The 21,093-nt window shown below is 43.8% G+C and overlaps 2 protein-coding genes across 10 annotated transcripts in view; one reads left to right on the top strand and one right to left on the bottom strand.

Moving 5' to 3' along the window:
* EFCAB11 (EF-hand calcium binding domain 11) overlaps positions 1 to 12,227 on the bottom strand; it is a 141,183-nt gene extending 128,956 nt beyond the window's left edge. For 2 of the 5 annotated variants that reach the window (XM_059182531.1, XM_059182527.1), the window contains exons 1-3: positions 12,044 to 12,227; positions 11,404 to 11,499; positions 6,947 to 6,992 (exon numbers count right to left, since the gene is read on the bottom strand). In XM_059182531.1, coding sequence (XP_059038514.1) covers positions 6,947 to 6,992; positions 11,404 to 11,499; positions 12,044 to 12,130 — 229 coding nt within the window. In that variant the 5' untranslated portion in view covers positions 12,131 to 12,227. The remainder of the gene's footprint in view (positions 1 to 6,946; positions 6,993 to 11,403; positions 11,500 to 12,043) is intronic. The other 3 variants (XM_059182528.1, XM_059182529.1, XM_059182530.1) reach the window with 3 other exon arrangements.
* A 2,474-nt stretch (positions 12,228 to 14,701) lies between these two features.
* TDP1 (tyrosyl-DNA phosphodiesterase 1) overlaps positions 14,702 to 21,093 on the top strand; it is an 87,506-nt gene continuing 81,114 nt past the window's right edge. For 2 of the 5 annotated variants that reach the window (XR_009355767.1, XM_059182522.1), the window contains exons 1-3: positions 14,702 to 14,828; positions 16,655 to 17,220; positions 20,509 to 20,552. Coding sequence is in view for 3 of the 5 variants with exons in the window: in XM_059182522.1 (XP_059038505.1) it covers positions 16,659 to 17,220; positions 20,509 to 20,552 (606 nt within the window). In the remaining 2 variants the exon portion in view is untranslated. Of the gene's footprint in view, positions 14,829 to 16,409; positions 16,541 to 16,654; positions 17,221 to 20,508; positions 20,553 to 21,093 lie in introns of all 5 variants that reach the window. The other 3 variants (XM_059182523.1, XM_059182525.1, XM_059182526.1) reach the window with 3 other exon arrangements.

Below are 21,093 nucleotides of genomic sequence, written 5' to 3'. Positions count from 1 at the left end.
AACTCAGATGAGATCGCAATAAATAAAAGTATACAAACCAATTGGCCATTAAGCTCTTCCACAAATTATTTTCCAATTGAATTAACGCTGGAGAGCATGACTGAGTCAAACAGTCCATAATCACTGTTACGATGAGCCAATCTCTTTGATTTTTTCCATTGTTTAAATTGGTTAAAAGTAAGTTCTTGGAAAGCCTTTCCTTCTTTATGCAAGTGAAATACGTTACTTGTTTTCAAAAGGTAATATGAAAACAGGAAGGGGGGAAAAAGCTGGATCTAATCACCTAGTGCAAAGAAAATTCTGAAGTACTTTGTTTTTTTCCGTAGACATATTTTATATGGATTTGGGATGAAAACACACCGACAGCTGTGAGGATTCAGTGGGGCAAAATTCATGCAGTTCTTACTCACAGCACTTGACTTACTTACTAAGCAAAAGTTCCATAAATCTTATTTGTTGTTATTCATATAAAATGCTCAATAACTGATCACACAGTGAAGTCAAATCATAGGATATCACCCATGGTTGTGGTCTTCCTTTGCCCCTCATGGAACTGCTGAGACATGGTTGGCATTAAACCACTGGCCTGCAATAGGAAAGTTTAAGGAAGAGCCTTACAAAATTCACTAGTGTATTTGCTGGACGGTTTGCGAACATCAATGGCCACTCATCAGCCTCTCTGCCATGTGATGTTGTGAAAGAAATATCCCAAATCAGGGATCAGGGAAAACTGTCTCTCTAGAAAAGAAGTTTCTATGGCATGGACGCGGATCACTGGACTGTCATTCCCTATTTGTTCTGGACATTAGGTAGCTCAGAAGCAGACCTGACATCAACCTCTAACAACAGTGGAGAACTTTCTGTGTACTGATCCACTCTGGACTTCAACTCATTGATGCAAGCTCCTGGGGGAGTGAACGCTGGTCTCAACCCTGTCACAATGACTAATATGACCCATGGCACTATTAAAATCAAGGGAAGGGTTTATCAAATGGTTGAGAGGGTTAGTTTGGAGATCAGAACACTGTGGTCTGCCTAAGTAGCTAGCTGGGCCACTCTAACTTAACCTCTCTGAGTTTCAGAAGGTTATAAACTTATAAAATGAGGATAATCTTGAGAGCATAGAGTCATATTAAATTGAACAATTCATGCACAGTACTCATCATGGAGTCTGCACGTGGTAAGCTTTCAGAAAGTCACAGCTGCAATTATCATCTATAATAAATATTGTAACACACGTATATGTATTTTGTAAACAAATAAAGAACCATCAAATGCCAGGATTGAGATATTAATATTCCTCTCTAGAGCCTAATTTCCTCATGTAAAAGAAGGGAACAAATAAGTTTTCTAGGTCTGTTCTAATTGCAAACTACTTCTGTTCTCTATATTTAGAGAATGTATGAACTGCATGACAGAGAACAAGGGTTATTAGGAAATACAACCCTTTAAAAGGGGTTGCATAGGCGCCTGGGTGGCTCAGTGGGTTAAGCCGCTGCCTTCGGCTCAGGTCGTGATCTCAGGGTCCTGGGATCAAGTCCCGAGTTGGGCTCTCTGCTCAGCAGGGAGCCTGCTTCCTCCTCTCTCTCTCTCTCTGCCTGCCTCTCTGCCTACTTGTGATCTCTCTCTGTCAAATAAATAAATAAAATCTTTAAAAAAATAAATAAATAAATAGATAGATAGATAAATAAAAGGGGTTGCATAATACATATTAGGACCACCCAACAGTGATCTGCTGCTTCCTAAACAAGAGGCTTGATTTTTTCGTCTCCCACTAATATGATTTCTTGTTCTGAGTCCCTAAACAGTTTTGGCTGATACCTGCTTGCTAGACATTAAAATGTCTTCTTGCTATTTCTGGCTGCCCTCAAATTCTCTCAGTGTGTCTTTCCTGAGGACACTCTACTCTTGCTTCTAATGGCTTTGACTTCACTTTTCACTACTCTTAATTTTCACCAGGAAAATCTACAGAAACGACCTGACTTTTAGAGAGACCAGTAGCGAAGTAGGACCTGGGCACCCAGGTTTCAGTACTGTGTGAAGCGTGTGCCTGGTTAAGACTTTGCCAAATCAGGATCAATCCAGATGTAAGTCTGGACCTCACCCAGGAAGCTGGGCCTGCACAGAGAATCCTTTAGGGTGGCATGTGAGAGACCAGGCCTGGATATAGAAAGAGTCACAGATAGCTGGAGAACTGCCAGGTCATGCCTACCAAGAACTTTAAAAAAATGGGATTACTTGAATAAATAGCTTCCAGAAAGCCAAGGTAAACATTTTGGTGCTTCTTCAAGATCAAACCATTAGGAAGAGAGACCATTTGACAAAACATTTAAGCTGTGCATAAACCGTCTTCCTGCACAAAAAAAAAATAACATGTAAAAGGTGACTCACATATGGAAAGAGTAAAAAGAAGGAGTTGATGGTCTGAAATTGATTCAGCAGTGAAGAGTTCTAACAGAAAAAAAATTACGTTAGCAGCAATCAGAGTTCGGCAGGGATTTCCTGCTAGGATGATTTTTTTGCTCTTTTGGGTACTTGTGGCCTTGAGTCTCCCTTTCAAGGGAACATGAATTAAAGCTAGTTGGAAAGGTCTGACTTTAAGTCTATTCCTTTAATCTTTAAGATAGTAATGCTCTGAGAAGATTCACTTGCCATTGATAACAAGACCAGAAGAAGAAGGAGAGGGGGAAAAAAAGAAAAGAAAGAGGGTAAAAAAAGAAGAGGAAGAGGAGAAAGGGAAAAGACTGGAAACTGTAGACGGAGGAGAGTCCTTTGACAAGAATTTTGGAGCCAGGCGCTAAGCACCTCCACTGTGATCTCATTACCCCCATTCTTTCCCTGAATTTCTCAGAGGACTAAGTTATTTTGTAACCTTTTGAAATATATATATATATATACACACACACATAATTATTTATGCTTACTTGGAGCAGCCTTTTGCCACAAATCAGTTCTCACTCTTTATCAGAATACACACACACACAAGAGAAACCTTTAGAAGATAGAAAACCTTCTGCCAGAATTTACCCTTCAAATTACCCATACAGGAGAAAAAAATCACATGAATGTAACACAGGCAGGGAAACCTTTTTATGAAGTCTTATTAAACATGAGATAACTCATGGTGGGGGGATCTTATGAAACTGAATGTAGGAAAAAGTTATGTGAGAGTCAATCTTGGCTCTACAATGGAGAATTCACTATACCTGTAAAAAATGTGGAAAACCGGCGCCTGGGTGGCTCAGTGGGTTAAAGCCTCTGCCTTCGGCTCAGGTCATGATCCCAGGGTCCTGGGATAGAGCCCTGCATTGGGCTCTCTGCTCAGCAGGGAGCCTGCCTCCCCTTCTCTCTCTGCCTGCCTCTCTGCCTACTTGTGATCTCTGTCTGTCAAATAAATAAATAAAGTCTTAAAAAAAAAGTCACAACTAATTGAACATTACAGAAATATTTGAATATTCTGAAAGCATAAAAATTTTTTATAAAAAATTAAAAACCTGGGGAAATTCCACCAAGTTCGAGATTTTGTTAAAAACACATTCTTCTGCCAATAATTTGCTCTAAGAGTCATGGTTCACATGTGGTTCCAGACCTTGTATACAAAAGAGCAATCCAGTAAACTCCTTTGTAAATCTAACATTTATAAATAAAAAGATCTTTAGGGGCACCTGGCTGGCTCATTCAGAAGTGCATGTGACTGTTAATCTTGTAGTCATGAGTTCAAGCCCCACATGGGATGTATAGATTACTTAAAGAAATAAAACTTTAAAAATAAAAGATTTAAAAAAAAAAAAAAAAAGCCACACCAGTCAGAAAGAAACAGGAGCCAGCTTAAGGAAACACTCAATGACCAAGTCTGTGACAAAGTGAAAACTAAAATAATTAAATTAATAGAATGTAAATTATTAAAAACATAAAATTCATGGGTCCATGCTGATAATAAACAGAACGACTGATCAAGAAGGGAGGTCTCTTGCCCACAGTCAAGGGTTAACTGGAAAAAGCACTGGGCAGGGTGTCTGGGTGGCACAGCCAGCATCCTACTCTTGATTTTGGTTGGGGTCATGATTTTAGGGTCCTGTGACAAGAGTCCCAAGTCAGGCTGCATGCTCAGTGGAGAATCTGTGAGAGATCCTCTCTCCCTCTACCCCTCCCACTCATGCTCTCCCTCTTTCTTTCAAATAAATAAATCTTTTTGAAAAAAGGTGGGGAAGAAGCACTGGGATTAGAAATCATTGCTTTGTATCCATTTTGGCAAAAACTGGGTCAGACAAGAATCACGGTTACCAAATCTAGGGGGAAATTTTGATGAGAAGCAAAATATTTGCAATGTCTTCAGTGCATCTCCACAGGCCGCTTTTTAGTTGCAAAGGAAGAAAAGATAAACAGAATACAATGGAGAAACTGGATAACATCTTGATCAGTGATAAAAATTAATAGCATCTATGAGAGACAGGTGGATATTAGGTTCCTCCAGACATGATACCTGGAGAGAGACAGGTCACTTAAACAGCATTCTGGCTCAGAATGCTTAACTTCAACCTAATTACAGAGAAGCATTAGGCAAACACAAAACAAGAACCATTCTTATAAAACAAACACTGAGAGCTGGGTTATTTCCTCATAAATATCAATGTTTTTTTTTTTTTTTTAAAGATTTATTTGATTGAGACACAGCAAGACAGGGAACCCAGCAGAAGGAGTGGGAGAGAGAGAAGCAGCCTCCCCGGGGAGCAGGGAGCCTGATGCAGCCTGATGCAGGACCCGGAGCTGAAGGCAGACACTTAACAACTGAGCCACCCACGTGCCTCAAATATCAATGTTATAAAAAAGGCCAAAAAAAAAAAAGTCTACAATTTTTTGAACTTTATAGTCCTTCTAAACTTAAACAGTCCTTTTAAAGTATTCCAGTTTAAAGGAGGCTAAAGAAACTTGGCATTAAAGACTAATTCCTGTATTAAATTCTGTTATTAAGGACACTATCAGATCAAGTGATTACACTGGAATATAAACAGTAAATTAGATTAAAAATATAGTACCATTATAAGCTTATGAAGTTGGTAAGTTTGCTGGGGTTTGGGCGCCTGGGTGGCTCAGTTGGCTGGGTGACTGCCTTTGGCTCGGGTCATGATCCTGGAGTCCCAGGACTGAGTCCGACATTAGGCTCCCTGCTTGGCAGGGAATCTGCTTCTCCAGTTGACCTCTCTCCTCTCGTGTTCTCTGTGTCTCTCTCTCTCTCATTCTCTCTCTCTCTCTCAGATAAATTAATAAAATCTTTAAAAAAAAAAAAAGTTTGCTGGGGTTTTAGGTTCAGTGCAGTAAGAGGAGGTGGCAGCGGTAGGAGGGGCCCAAAGGGTAAGATGTTAACAAGTGCATCTGGGTAAAGAGTACACAGCTCTTCTCAGTATCATTTTATTTTGCAACTTTCTGTAAGTTCTAAATTATCCACCACCACCACTACCCTGCCAAAAAAGGTAATTTTTAAAAAGCCAGTCAAAGCATGCTCTGGACTCTATCTCCAAAACCAACAGTTATTCCCATCTCTCTCATCTTCCTTTCTAAAGCATTCTGCTAAGTTCAGGCACATCTTTAAGTGCAAAAAAACAAAACAAAACTGCTCTCGACCCCCAGCCACTCTGGCCCTACTACAATGATGAAGTTCTAGAACATAGGTGAGGTTCGGTGGGGTGAGGTCTGGAACTAATGACCAAGAAAGAATTCTTGAGACATCTTTGGTGCAAAATGGTGATTTATTAAAGCGCGGGGACAGGACCCGTGGGCAGGAATTGCTGCTGCCCCGGGGATGTGAGGAGTGGTCTATTATATACTTGTAAGTTGGGAGGGGGTTAGGGATGGCGTAAGTCTCTAAGGAATTTTGGAAACAAGGTTTCTAGGACCTTGAGGGGTTAGCTATTGTCTGGGGAAAAGGTTATTCAATACCAGTAATAAAACCTTCTCTGAGACCCTTTAGATGTATATCAGTGGGCCATATGCTTAGGAATGATTGTAGACACTATCTTGGAGGTTTAGAGATAAAGTTTCCAAAGGAATTATTCAAGTAGACTTTCAGGATCCTGGTTGGAGGTAGGGGTCAGTCAGGCTAGGATTGTCCCTTGCCCTTAACAAAGCCTCAAAATGAGGGTAGTTGAGTCCCTAGAGGAGGGTCATTCTGCCTGTTTCAAGGGCTTGTCAGTAGGTAAGGAAATCTAATAATTTTCTTCTGCCTCTGTTTCCCACATCAACAAGACTTCTCTACTACTTCAGCCTGGCCTCTGCCCTCATTGCTCTTGCTAAATCAGTAAACACATCGAGTCGCCAACTCCAACAGATAAATATTCAGTAACTACCCACCTGACCTTTCAACAGTGTTGACCACAGCCTCTTCCTTGAAAGAATCGGCTTCTCCTCACTTTTGATCAGACACCCCTGATCTTCCTCCTGCCCCTCCATCCCTCTAAATCTTCTGCCACTTCCTAACTCTCTCTTGGACTTCTCGAGATTGATGTTCTTAAGATTTTCAGTCCACTCTGTCTCACTAGGTGGTCTCTCATCCACCCCGTGGTCTCAAAAACCATCTACATGCCAATGACTCCCAAATTTCTTTCTCCAGCCCACAGCTTTCCTCTGAATTCTGCAGAGTGCCTGACATCGCTGATTCAAAGGTCTCCCCACCCCGTCTTTCCATTTCAGTGAGTGCCGCTTCCGTTCATCTAAATCAGAAAATCCCCACCATCAGCTGGCTGTTGACATTCCAAGCAAGATTTTTCTTTATGGTTTTCAATGGTTTAAAACTGCCCTACAATAAACATATGTACTTATGAATGCATTAAAGAACTTAAACCTCTTTCCTTGAAACAGAACAAAACGAAGATGTGCTTTATCATCACTATGTTTGTTCTTAATTTTCGCTTTATGAATGTCTAAAAATTAATTTTAAGTTTCGTATTACCGGAAGCATTTGGATTTACTGAAGACATCGCGAAATCAGCTTCAATCTAGAAAAGAAGAAAGAATGGCACATGTAATTTCATCAAATGTTTTCACAGTGCAGGTTCTTAATTCCTCAGGTGTGGGGAAAGATTGTATTTTATGAGAAGCCAACTGTCTTGACTTCAGCAGACAAGTAATATCACAGGACAGCTGCAATAGTCATTTTATTCTTCCGTCTCTATCTAGGGTAGGGGGAGGGTGAAACAGGTGATGGGGATTAAGGAGGGCATTTGTTTTGTGAGGAGTACTGAGTGTTGTATGGAACTGTTGAATCATTACACTGTACACCTGAAACTAATATTACATTGTGTTAACTCACTGGGATCTAAATAAAAACTTAAAAAAAAAAGTGGTATTGAAGCAAAAAATATCCCTGTATCTGTAAGATACAATATGCTAATCTGCTACAGACTCTAAAAGCCACCAACTGTTCCATTGACCCAAACAGTTGAAGCATATATAATCAATTATATATAACATAATCATATGCTGTCACACATGCAGCATAACCTAAAAGGTAATCTTTCTATTTCTGACAAATACAAGTGATTATTGCAATGAGCTTGATGGCTTTATTTTTGAACTTTTTTCCTGTTTATAAAAGTAACATGATATAGAAAACTATAGAAAACTGTAGAAAAATATAAAAAATTAATGAAGCACATCTTTAAAAACAGTCACCCAGTAAGAACTACTATTAATATTTTGGCCTAGTTGGCATTTTTCCCCCCTATGGCTTTTTTTTTTTTTTCAAGATTATTTATTTATTTATTTGACAGAGAGAGATCACAAGTAGGCAGAGAGGCAGGCAGAGAGAGAGAGAGGAGGAAGCAGGCTCCCTGCTAAGCAGAGAGCCCGATGCGGGACTCAATCCCAGGACCCTGAGATCATGACCTGAGCCGAAGGCAGCGGCTTTACCCACTGAGCCACCCAGGCGCCTCCCCCCCCCATGGCTTTTTAAACATATTTCAGAATACATCCTCTATACGGTTTGGGAAACTGCTTTCACTATGTATTAAAATACGAGCATTTTCCTCTATGGTTACAGGGCCTAATAAACACTATGGAATTAGAAACTTGGCAACACCTGACACAGTTTCTCTACTTTGGATTCCATGTCCTGCACTTTCCAGGTTCCTTTTGCCCCTGTCTGGGGGCTCCTGTTGCCCTCTTCTTCGTGGAGCCCCTGGTTCCCCTGAGATGTTGGTACCCACCAGTGGTATACGCTCTCAGTACATGCTGCATACTGTCCTCAGGCAACGCCACTCAGTCTCTTGCTCTGAGCTCACCTGTAAACAGAGGCGTCCAGAATCTGTCTCCGGCCCTTACCTCTCAATTCCTCACCTGGTTCCAGATTCCTGCATTTACAAGGGGCAGCATAATCTGAGAGCAGATCGTTACCACCAGCACACTGTTCACTGAGTGACTTCACTTGGGATGTCCACAGCCTCCTTAGACTTAATGTGACTCACAAACTCACTGACTTTCCTCCAAGCCTGCTCCTCAGTTTCTCTACTTGGTGGTATTTACTATTGCTGCAGGCCTAGTTTCACAACCCTCTCTCATGGCCAACCACATCTAATCACCAGGGCATAACATCTCCCAACACCACAAAGTGCTTCTGGATACTTCGTCATCAGTGGAGGCTAGCTAGCTCTTCTAGTCTAAGTGATGCCTAAACTCCTACTTTCCACTAGAATTAGATGACCCTTTTCCTTGACCCCTATGCTTTGGGTTCTTCCTGTTCTTCTCCATGTTAGTATTTATCACAGAGTTTTTATAAGTCTCTCTACACTAAATTGTGAACTGCTTCGCAATAGGGGCTGTATACTATTCATCTTTATATCACTAGCCACTAGCAAGTGTTCATTTTATTACATGGGAACACTTCATAAATTGCATTGTGTAAAAACCATTGCATGAGTGTTTAAATTATTTATTACATGTCGTGCATTCAGTAAATATTTCATCTGCTCGGAAGCAATATTCGAAAATAAAATCCCAGGGGTGTCGGCTGGTTCAGATGGTGGAGTACGCAGCTCTTGATCTTGCGGTTGTGAGTTTAAGCCCCATGTTGGATACAGAGATTAATTAAAAATGAAAACTTTAAAAATAAATAAAACCCCAAACCTCAACCTACTATAAAAGTAAATATCTGTTACATTTCACAGAGAGTATACATTGTCATTTATTGAACACATGTTCACATGCAAATGATTGACAGGTTTACAGATGATTTGCTTTTACTTTACTGTTTAGTGATCTGCAGTCAGATAATTCGATTAAAAAATGAAATCCAGAGGCACCTGGGTGGCTCAGTGGGTTAACGCCTCTGCCTTCAGCTCAGGTCATGATCTCAGGTCCTGGGATCGAGTCCCACGTTGGGTTCTCTACTCAACGGGGAGCCTGCTTTCCCCTCTCTCTCTGCCTGCCTCTCTGCCTACTTGTGATCTCTCTCTCTTTCTCTGCCAAATAAATAAATAAAATCTTTAAAAATAAAATGAAACCCAAAACCTCAGCCAGGTATGAGAATAAAAGTAAAAATCTGTTAAATCTCGTGGACTGTACAGTGTCTTACCACATCACTGTACTTTTCATTCAGTTCCTCACCTGTATTCTAAAATTAAAGCCAATTAAGTAGATTCAGGGATGATAAAAGCAGAATGAAATGAGCTATCCTTCCAGCTGAACACAGGTTAAATACAATGCTTCAGAGGCCGGATCCATTTAGCTGACTTGTTTTAGAATTCTAGCTGAAATGAGTGCAGGTGAATGTAAGAGCCACAGTTACTGGGGGTCCACCCTATTTCTCCGCACTCCACAACCAGTATCTCAGGACCAAGCATTTGCTAGGAGGTGAACCACTTTGAGCCTACCTGGTCCATTCATGGGACATATTTGTGGTAACAGAACTTATTTACCGTGAGGTTGTGATACATTGAAGCATAATGAGGGACAGAGAAGTGAGACATCAAATGGTTCCTGGCTTTGCTGGGCATGAGGAATAGCAGCGGCCAAGCTGGTTTAAGGAGAGAACAAGGGAGGGCATTCCTGGCAGAGCCTTCCATTTGATGGCTGCAACTGAATTTCTTTTTTTTTTTCTTTAAGATTTTATTTATTTATTTGACAGAGAGAGATCATATGTAGGCAGAGAGGCAGGCAGAGAGAGAGGAGGAAGCAGGCTCCCTGCTGAGCAGAGAGACGGATATGGGACTCGATCCCAGGACCCTGAGATCATGACCTGAGCCACCCAGGCGCCCCTGCAACTGAATTTCTTAAAGCTGGATGAGATCTTGTCTCTGATTAATTCCAGTTCAGCATCTTAACAAAAGGGATCCATTTCTAGAATCAACATAACAAGGGGAGCAGGAAATCTGTCCCCCTAAAGCAAGCCGCTCCTTGAAGCTCAGCTTGACCCTCCTTATTAGTGACTTAGTGCAAACTCTTCTGAAGAATAATATCCAACAAAATTTCAAATGTACCTAGCAATTGTACTTCCAGGAATTTATTCCATAGATAAACATCCACAAGTATAGATATACATATAAAAGGATGCTCAACACAACAATGTTTGTAAGAATGAAAACTAATGGAGGCAATCTAAATGACCGAAGACTCTAAACTAGCTAAAGAGAATACTATGCAAACCACTTTTAAAACGTGGTCATGTGTACTTTTGTGATCATTGTTAAGTGAAAAAAAGCAAATAAAATAGGTATACTATGTACCCACTTATGTGTTTAATAGAATGCTAGGTATGTTTGTTATACATAGGAAATTCTGGAAAGACACAAAATTATTAATAATGGTAACCCCTGAGGAGTGGGACTCTGGTAGCAAAGGAAGGGATTTTACATTCAACTTTATACTTTTTCCAGACTGTCTGAATTTTTTGCCTGTGGAAATGTATTAGTTTTATAATTTAAATGAATTCCTGTTACCAATACCCCCGTCCGAGCCTTCCCTCTTGACACCTCCTTAGCATCTTGCATTTATTATAAGCCGGGTGGTGAGAAAGGTTTCATAAACTCTAATTCACCCTGAGTTAGGTTCTTATAAAGAGTAAAATTCACGGGGTGCCTGGGTGTCTCAGACAGTTAAGCTGCTGCCTTCAGCTCAGGTCATGATCTCTGGATCTTGGGATTGAGCCCGCATGGGGCTCTTTGCTCAGCAGGGAGCCTGCTCTCTCTCTCTTCCTCTCTCTTCCTGCCTCTCTGCCTACTTGTGATCTTTCTCTGCCAAATAAATAAATAAAATCTTAAAAAAAAAAAGTAAAATTCAGCACTGGACACATCTCTGAAATAGCTCTGAGAGACAGTGATTTTAAACATCCTAAACTAGACACTGCACTTGACTTAAAATCCACCCACTCTTTTATTGTCTGCCCCATTCCCAAAAAGATGAAGAAAGCTCTACCTTGGAGGGCTTGTACCCAAACAGCATTATGACAGCAACTTTAAAGTCCTCTCTGCTTAGATAGCCCTTGTTATCTTCATCGCATGCTTTAAATACCTAAAGAACATTAAATAGCTTCAGTTAGCCGAAACCGTTTGTTCTATTACTTTTATTATTCGTTTATATTAAATTTAGACCTCCAAAATCCAAAACTTAGCTGAGCAAGAGGGCTCGGAATTGGGAGTTGCATTAACCTAATTTTACTTCTCAAGAATTTTTCTTGTGCTAAAACTTACCACCACCACCCCCGAAATGCGCAAACGACTTAATCGTTAGACTGACGCAAATTCCTTTAAACCAGTGGGATAAATTCTACCCAAAATTCCGTCCTAGAATTAGGAAGGTGAGACAGATAGAAGGTTAGATAGAGGTTATTATTAATAAACTATGGAGCGGGTTAAAGAAGGGACTTGGAAGTTGCCAGAACACCGGACAGAGAGCGAGAAGCCGTGCAGCCCTCGGCTCAGTCATTAACCACGGGTCTTTGGAAGGACAGTGCAGTCCTTGCCAGTGCAACAGAGCTGAGTGAGACCCGGGCAGGCGATAGAAACAGGAGCCCTAGGTCAAGTTCGAGTCGAGAATCAGCCCTCCGGACACCTACTTCCACCCATTTCTTGTGTTCTGAGGGGCTGGCTTCCCACGTCCATGGCCGGGCCCGAGCCTCGGAGAAAAACATCGCGACCATCATAACCGAAAGGAACTGCAGAACTCAACACCTGCGCGGCCAAAGCCCGGTTGCCTCTGAGTGCCTCACTGCAACTAAGGAAGCTGAACTTGGCCGGGCAACTCCAACGTCTTCTCCCATTGGACAGCCTGCTAGCCACTGACGTTGATCCCACGGTTCTATTGGCCAGAGGCTTTAGGCCCGTTTCCTTGAAACAGCCTATAGCGGAGAGGCTTCTGGGCTCGCCCCCAGCTTTGCCATGCTCATCCCTTTAACTCCTTGCGCACCGCTGGTATACACCTCACCTAGGTCCTGCTTCACTGTCTCTTGCAAGGTTCCTCCCATTTTTCTAACCCCACACCTTGCAGGAAGTTACTTTGTTAATTTTTATTTATGACGCTGTGCTAAACATAGGAAACATAAAACGTGTGAACTAAGCATTCAAAGAACCAAAGAGCCAAGGCTAGGATTCACGTGCACATCGGCAAGTCAAGTCATTGGGGTCCAGCCCTCCAGGGTAGTTACTATGGTCTGTTTTGTCCTCCCCATATCCCTGCAACGAAGCAGATGCTCAGTAAAGTCCTTAGGACTTTTATGATGTGGGAAAGCCAGAAAGAAATGTAAATAAAATTAAATGTTCTTATAATCTGCAGCCCACTGACAATTACTTGATACAGGCAGAGTATAACGTTCCTCTAGGAAGTTCCCAAACTGTCTTATTGTTAATGCCTTGTTAGAGTGAAAAACAACCTTAGCTTGACAATAGCAAGTCCTACTTTATCCCTTGAGTCTTCTTTAGCAAATGAAAGTCCTTTTGGAAACTTCCTTTGTCTTTACCTCCCCCAACACCAAGGTATATACTCAGTTGCTCCTCACAATACTGGGGTAGCAGCTCTTCCTGCCCAAGTCCTGTTCCCCCGCTTTAATAAAATCGCCTTTTTTTTTTTATAAGATTTTATTTACTTATTTGACGGAGATGATGAGGGAGCAGGAGGCTGGCTGAGGATGGAGCAGGGGCTGGCGCCTTGCACCCCCTCTCCACCCACTCCCCTTGGTAATATGTGTGACATTCCACAGGCACCCCTGACTGCCCTAAAAGAAGAACAAATAGTTAACTTGCAGAGATCATAGTCCTGCAAGGCAGGAGTCTCTCTTGGTTTATAAATGTCCTTGAGATTTACAACAAAGAAGTTACCTTATCAATAGCCCAATTTCCAAAGATACATAACTTAGTTTCTCAAGCCCTAACGTCACCCTCCCCTCCATAAAAAACCGAAGGAGATGGAGGTAGAAGGAAAAGTAAATAAAGTTAAATGTCTTTTAAGACCTAAATCTCACTAACAAGGACGTTTGATAGCAGGAATGTAACATTCCACCAGGAGACTCCCAATTGTCTTTATGTTAGTGCCTCATTAGAGGGAAAGTGGCCTTGGCTTGATAGTAACCAGGCCTTCCATATCCTGACAGTCTTCTTTATCCCAATAGCCCTTCTGAACAACCCTTTGTCCTCACCTACCCAACTCCTGTGTATATAACCAGCCACTCCTCACAACCCGGGGCAGCAGCTCTTCCTGCCCACGGGTCCTGTCCCCGTGCTTTAATAAACCACCATTTTGCACCAAAGATGTCTTAAGAATTCTTTCTTTAGTCGTCAGCTCCGAACCTCACCCCACCGAACCTGACTTAGGTTCTGGGACTTCATCAGAGAGATCACAAGCACGCAGAGAGGCAGGCAGAGAGAAAGGAAGAGAAGCAGGCTCCCCACTGAGCAGAGGAGCCCCAGGCGGGGCTCGATCCTAGGACGCTGAGATCATGACCTGAGCGGAAGGCAGAGACTTAACCCACTGAGCCACCCAGGTGCCCCTAATACCGCATTTTTGCAAGGAAAGCATCTAAGAATTCTTCCGAGGCCGTCAGTTTCAGACCCCCCAACAACACTACTCCAAAAAAAATCACACCAGTTCACACCAGGCTGGTTCACCAAGTCCTCTGGGAGAAGTGCCTAGTTTGAAAGAAACTTTGAGAATAAATGTTATAAACATTATTAAAAGCCGAGGAATATGGGGAGGTTTCCGTTTTGCAAAAGTTTATTTCAGACCTCTCTTTCTTCTGGCAAACCAGTAAGACTAAAAACACAACGTTTCAAAGAAGAAACAGGTATTCGCGTTTGAGTGTGACGGGAGATCATTTATCCTTTTATTCTACAGCAGGTTTAACAACTTTGCACCCCCAGCGAGCTCGCTCCTCCAGGATAAAGGTCTCAAGCCACAGGGGCCTGGAACCTCCACTAATCCTCTCTCTGCCTTTAAGTAACTACCCTCTGCCCCGAGATCCGGGAGGCTGAAACTAAAGAGAATCCTTGCAAAGCGGATGAGTTTCGCCCATTAACTAAGGGAGGAGAGAGAGAACACTTGATTTCTCTCTCCCCCTTTTAACAGAAGCGATCAGGGGGTGAGTCGAGAGCTGGAAGCGGGCGGGATACCCCTTCCATACATTCATGCTGGAACCCTCAGCAGCCCCTTAGGATCCGGCGGGCTTTAGGACCCAGCGGCGGACGTTCCGGAAAGGGAAGGGGCAGAGCCAAGGGGGTGGAGAATGCGAGCCCGGGCCGGAAGGGTTTAAACCGCGCGCAGGCGCGGGCGGCGGAAAAGAGGGCGCGAACCCGTGGGTTGCTGTAATTTCAGGAGCGAGTTCGGCTGTAGCTCCCCTCTGGAAGTGTCAGGTTCGTGGCCGGCGGTTGCGGGACCCTGGCCGGGGAAAGCCTGCTCCTTCCGGCCTGGGCCTCGCGGGTCCCGCGAATTCTGAGGTCGGGTGGAGCTGGAGGTGGTGGAATCTGAGGGAAGCGGGGGTATCTGGTAAAGACCCTGGGGAAGGTCCCCTTCTGGGCCTCGGCTTTCTCTGTCATAGAACCTGTCGGGCGCGAGCGGCAGGCGTCGCAGAGAGCCAAGGGCGTTGGGGGGGGGGGGCGTGGGTGCGAGGGTTCCCCGCGCTCCGGTTCATACTCCGGTTTCCCCACGGGGCAGGTGGGCTGTGTCGCCCGCCAGGGATGCTGGCGCGCGTGGGGCGCCTACTCTGTGCCAGGCACTGAACCTTTCTGGGCCGGGGTGCCCTGTTCTCGGAGCCCGTCATTCGCGGGACTTTGTATAGACTTGGTGCGAGCGTGAACGGAGTTTCCTCTTGGCAGAGCGCTTCGAAGGGGGCTGGACCTGGGGTCAGAACCCAAAAGGGGTAGCCCCTGTCATTGCTTCCTCCACATACCCGGAATCGGCCCGCTTCGGTCTGGCCTCACCGCCTCACGCCGGGTTCGTCTCCCTCCAAACTGTTCTCACGGAGTTAGGGAACGTAATAGTTGAGAAAAGTAAATCGGGGCCACTGTACTCCGCCCCACCTTGTTAAAGCCTCCCGGGGCTGCTTCCCCCTACCCCGCACTTCTGAGGCTGAAATCCAGGATCTTTAACACGTACCTTCCTCCTTCCCACTCCCTTCATCCTGAACTACTGTATTCTTTGCCCAAATTCCTCCTTGTAATCTAGGAGTTATTACAGCTTTGTTCTCGCCTCCTGGTCTTGGCGGGCTGGGTTCCCTCTACTTGGAATACCACCCTTTATTCGGCTGGTTCTTTTTCCTGCTCCAGAACTCACTTAAATGTTACTTATCCAAAGGACGTCCCTGTTTTACCTTAATACACCTGTAAAATGCAACCAGTGTCTGGAAAGATAGCTTGGTTTTTCTGTTGGTGTTGAACTGTTTCCCCGCCCCCCCCGAAATACAATCATTCCGGGGACAGAAACCTTTTCTATATTAACTCCTTATCCCCAGTGCTAGGCACATAGTAGTTGCTCAGTAAGTACCTGTTAGCGTGAGCTCTGGGAGATAAAGATGATACACATTTAACGGGAGAAAACTGTCTTCACAGTGAAGTAACCTGCCCAACTGCCTATTTACCACCTACTAATGATTGAGTTTGAAATTGGGGGTCCATGTTTACATGGACAAGTGGCCATTACACAAGTGGCCACACAGGGCCTCTGTCCTTCTGGTGGTCTGCACACTCTACAAGGAGCCGCTGGAATGTGGAAAAGATCTGCCCAGTTGGGTCTGATGTGGTGAGGGGAGAGAGGCAGCTAGCATCTTTAAGAGGAGTACCTATTTGCATCACAAAAACGCTTTTCAGACACTAAGAAACTCGTTTCTAGTTTCTTAATTCCTTAAACTACCTTAAAAACCTCAAGCACCTGTTAGAAAATTCAGGGTCAAGGGTGAATATTTTTATGTTGGATTTTAGTTCCAGCTCTTTCCTCAGGCCTCTAAGAAAAAGGTCTGTGTTGAACGAGGAGAAGGTAACTAGGATTTTGGCTGTCAGTAGCAGATTCTGGGATTGTGCCTCTGAACACCTGCAGAACAGCTCATGTTCCTTACGTGGCTCAGCATCTGGTGAGCGTCAGGTGTGCTGTATGTGTTGTAGAAACTCACACTGACAGGGAATTTGAGAGCAACCGTTTGCCAATGGCCTAGAGAATGGAAATAATATTTGTCTTTCATTTCCAGAAGTATGTCTCAGGAAGGTGATTATGGGAAGTGGACAATATCCAGTAGTGATGAAAGTGAGGAGGAAAAGCCAAAACTAGACAAGCCATCTACTTCTTCCCTCCCCCGTGCTGGGCAGGAAGCGGCAAGTGAACCAAAATACACCTGTTCTGAGGCTAGGAAAGTGGCCCATAAAAGGAAATTATCACCTGTGAAGTTCAGCAACACAGATTCACAAGTTTCACCTCCCAAAAGGCAGAAGAGTGGTTCCCAGGAAGACCTAGGCTGGTGTCTCTCTAGCAGCGACGATGAGCTGCAGCCGGGAACACAGCAGAAGCAGGCTAAGAACATGGTGGTCAAAGAGGAGAGCGGCATCTCTTCTCCCCAAGACGGTGCTGCCCAAAGAACTGCAAATCACAGCCCTCCTGTCCTCCATGGACTAAAAGAGGAGGAAGAGGACTATGAAACCTCAGGGGAAGGCCAAGACATTTGGGACATGTTGGAAAAAGGGAACCCCTTCCGATTTTACCTCACTAGAGTCTCGGGAATTAAGCCAAAGTATAACTCCGGAGCCCTCCACATCAAGGGTAAGTGGGTGCTGCATGCCTGGGAGCTGTCAAGTGGCACTTGGAGAGTCCCCTTGGCAAAACAAGGAGGGTGACCTAGAATGACCTCTGAGAACCGTTCAGTCTTTTAACTACCCTCAGGAAAACTACCAGTTAGACAAGCAAATGCATTAGTTTGACAGCAAGCTGTTTACCTAGGGAATCACAGGGTGTTTCTCAGTCCTGTAGATCTACCAGTTGGAATGCTTAAATGATTGTCAACATTGTGCTAACTTTTAAAGCGTAAACTTATTAATAACATTTGAATGAAACAGCAAATATCTGACAGCAGTAGCATGACTTAAAACTTGTTAATGCAGATTTGGGGCTCCACCCAGGTTCACTGAATCAAACTCTGGGAGCAGGGCCCTGTAGTCTGTTCTAAGAAGCTTCTGGGGATTCTGATGAGGGAGCAGAAGGCTAGCTGAGGAAAAGCAGAAGCTGACATCCCACAAACCAACCCCTGCCCCAATGGGATATGTGACATTCCTCAGGCACTCCTGGCTGCCCTAAAGGAAAAACAAATAGTTAACTTACAGAGATTATAATCCTACAAGACCTATGAGTCTCCCTCAGTTTACAAGCCTTAGCAATTTACAAGAACAAAACATTTCTATCCATGGGCTAGCCTCCAGAAGGAAATGTAGATACAATTAAGTGTCCTTATAATCTGCAGCCCATTGACTGATACTTGAAGTGGGCAAAATGTAAGGGTCCTTCACAAAGCTCCCAGCTATCTTACTGCTAATGCCTTACTGGAAGGTTGGAAAACCAACCTTAACTTGGAAATGGCAAGGCCTCCTATATCCTGTGAGTCTTCTTTAACATTCAAAAATCCTTTGAAACCTCCCTTTTCCTTACCTTCCCCAACTCCCAGGTATATAAACAGCCACACTGACAAACGTGGGGCAGCTTTTTCTGCCTACTGGTCCTATCCCTGTGCTTTAGTAAAACTACCTTTTTGCACTATAGACATCTTAAGAATTCTCTTGGCCGTTGGCTCCAGACCTCACCCCACCCAACTTCACTTATATTCTAAAACCCCATCACTTATGCCCGGTTGGGTTTGAGAACCACTGTTTGGAAGCCAGATTTCAGTTTTGGTGAAGAAACAAAAAACCCCAGCATGCAAATAGATATTTCAGTTCTGAATCAAAAGATAGTCTTCGGTTCCTTTGGTTATTCCCCAGGGTGCAGCTGTGTGGTAGAGTATTTTGTCCTCATTCTTGGTTGGTTTTTGTCCCAGGCTCCTGTAAGAGCTCTGAAGTAATGAAGGTCAAAAGAATATCTTCTGGGGGGACGCCTGGGTGGCTCAGTTGGTTGGACGACTGCCTTCGGCTCAGGTCATGATCCCGGAGTCCCGGGATCGAGTCCCGCATCAGGCTCCCAGCTCCATGGGCAGTCTGCTTCGCTCTCTGACCTTCTCCTTGCTCATGCTTTCTCTCACTGTTTCTCTCTCAAATAAATAAATAAAATCTTTAAAAAAAGAATATCTTCTGGGGCGCCTGTGTGGCTCAGTTGGTTGAGCATCTGCCTTGGGCTCAGGTCATGGGATCAATCCCCACATCAGGCTCCCTGCTCATCAGGGAGCCTGCTTCTACCTCTCTCTCTCTCTCAAATGAATGAATAAGATCTTTAAAAACAAAAACAAACAAACAAAAACTTCTGTTCAGAAAAGGCCCCTTTCAGTCACACCTGGGTTTAATGAAGTGGCTTTTGGAAAACCCTTGAGGATGAAGGAGTCATTGCCAAGGGGACCCAGTTGTGTCATTGAAGTTGGAAGTCTCAGCCCCATCTCTAGGGAGGGAGAAAGAGACCCGAGGTTGTTAATCATTAGTGGCCAGTGATTTAATGGCCTTCGTAATGAAGTCTCATTTAAAAAACCCTAAGGGGTTTGGAGAGCTTTTAGGTTGGTGAACACAGGGAGGGTGGTGTATATTCCTTCCCCCATACCTTGTTCTTTGCATCTCTCTAATCTGGCTGTTCCTGAGTTGAATCCTCTTATATTAATAAACTGGTAATCTAGTAAGTCAGGTGCTTTCCTGAGTTCTGTGAGGCATTCTAGCAAATTTTCGAACCCGAACAGGGGCAAAATAGGGAATATCATCAAGAAACTGCAATATACTCCTTTTGTGTACCTCTCATAAAGGTAGGCGCTTGGGCGCCTGGGTGGCTCAGTCCATTGGGCATCTGCCTTCAGCTCAGGTCATGATCCCAGAGTTGTGGGATTGAGTCCTGTGTTGGGCTCCCTGCTCATCAGGTTGCCTGCTCTTTTTGCTCTCCCCTTGCTCCTCCCCATAACTCATACTTGTGTGTGCGCAAGGGCTGTCAAATTTATATTTAAAAAAAAAAAAAAAAGGACAGGAGCTTCCTTAAGGCGGTGACTTTTAAAATTTTTGTACCCTACCATGTAGCTCAGAATCTGGAAGAAGCACTCAGTAAGCATGGGTCAAATAAAGGAGCCTGCTCTTAATCCTTGGGCAGTTTGATGGCTGTGAGCACATGTGCTGAAGCCAGATAGCCTGGCTTCAGATCTCGACTATCCCTTCCTAGCTGTCCAGCCATGGACGACCTCCTAAGGGGAGACCCCTCATCTGCAAAGTGGGAATGAGCAACTCCAGCTCAGAAAATGGCTAGGAGATGGAAGAATGAGCGCAGGGACAGTGATAAGAACAGTGCCTGGCACCTAATAGGTTCGAGTCCAACTGTTATGATCAATGGTGGTAATCCTGTAATTCCTCTCCTAGTACAGTTTGAGAAGTGAGCTTTCTGATCTTACTTGAAATCAAGTTGGAGTGGGTGCGAGGTGCAACCGCCTTCAAGATGACCTGGAATGCTAGAAATGTGAACTTGGGGTTGTGGGTGCCTCGGCCCTCCTTCACAGGAAGCAGGGGCTCTCAGGCTCCAGAAGACAGTCTTGCTAGTACTGGGTTGGGGAGGTTTCTTGGAGGGCACTTGAAGGAGTTAAAAGTTAACATCTGGGAAGAACAACGAAATATCATTATTGTCTTTACTGGCAGTTTTTAAAATTGACCAGCCATCAAATTCTGAAGCTGACGTTTTAGTTTTACATTATATTTTGTTAAAATGTAAAAAATATTAAAGAGCTCAAATTTTCTATTGAATTTTATGGAACATTAGAGTCTGGCTTTGTAGTCCCTTCTCAGTTCAGTTTTCACAGCCGAATTTTGATTGTGAATAAGTCAGTTTGTGATTATTACCAGATTTTTATCAAAAAATGAGTTAGATCTAAATGTTTTGTCTTCTCAGATATCCTGTCGCCCCTATTTGGGACACTTGTATCTTCAGCTCAGGTGAGTTTATGGTGGTTTTTTCTTTAGGGGAGAAGGGACAAATACACCCATAAGAAAATACACGTGAGGACCTGTCTCAGTCCTATACAGGGTTCCCGAGGTGACCCATACCAGGAGGCTGGCACCAGGAGCTACGGTTGTGGTATCCAGCCATTAGCATGGAGTAAGGATGCCACGATCAGTGGAGCTTCTGCTTCTGGATTGGGTGACAGGGACTGGCCAAGAAGTCACTTTGGGAATTCCAACCTGAGGGACTTCTTTTTGGGACCCAGCTAATTTCATGGGGTTCTAGTACACCTCCTGGGAAGGTATAGGTAGGTACGTGAAGCCCCAAGTCATTTGATTTGCTTTAGGAAAATGTTTCCTACACTTACCAAAAAGCAGTGAGTAAAAGTTATTTGTACTTCTGCGTGTTTGATTGCTCCTGCTTTATTGAGCTGGCCCCTGGTGTTGATGAATCATGTTAATGCTTCATGCTCTTGAGGAAATAGTGAGAAAACAGGTCACATCCACGAAGAAACCAAAGCTGTGTGCTTCATGT

Source organism: Mustela lutreola, chromosome 7 (assembly GCF_030435805.1).
Source record: "Mustela lutreola isolate mMusLut2 chromosome 7, mMusLut2.pri, whole genome shotgun sequence".
Lineage (NCBI taxonomy): Eukaryota > Metazoa > Chordata > Mammalia > Carnivora > Mustelidae > Mustela > Mustela lutreola.
Note: the sequence above shows the minus strand (reverse complement) of the source record. Positions and strands in the feature narration are given on the sequence as shown.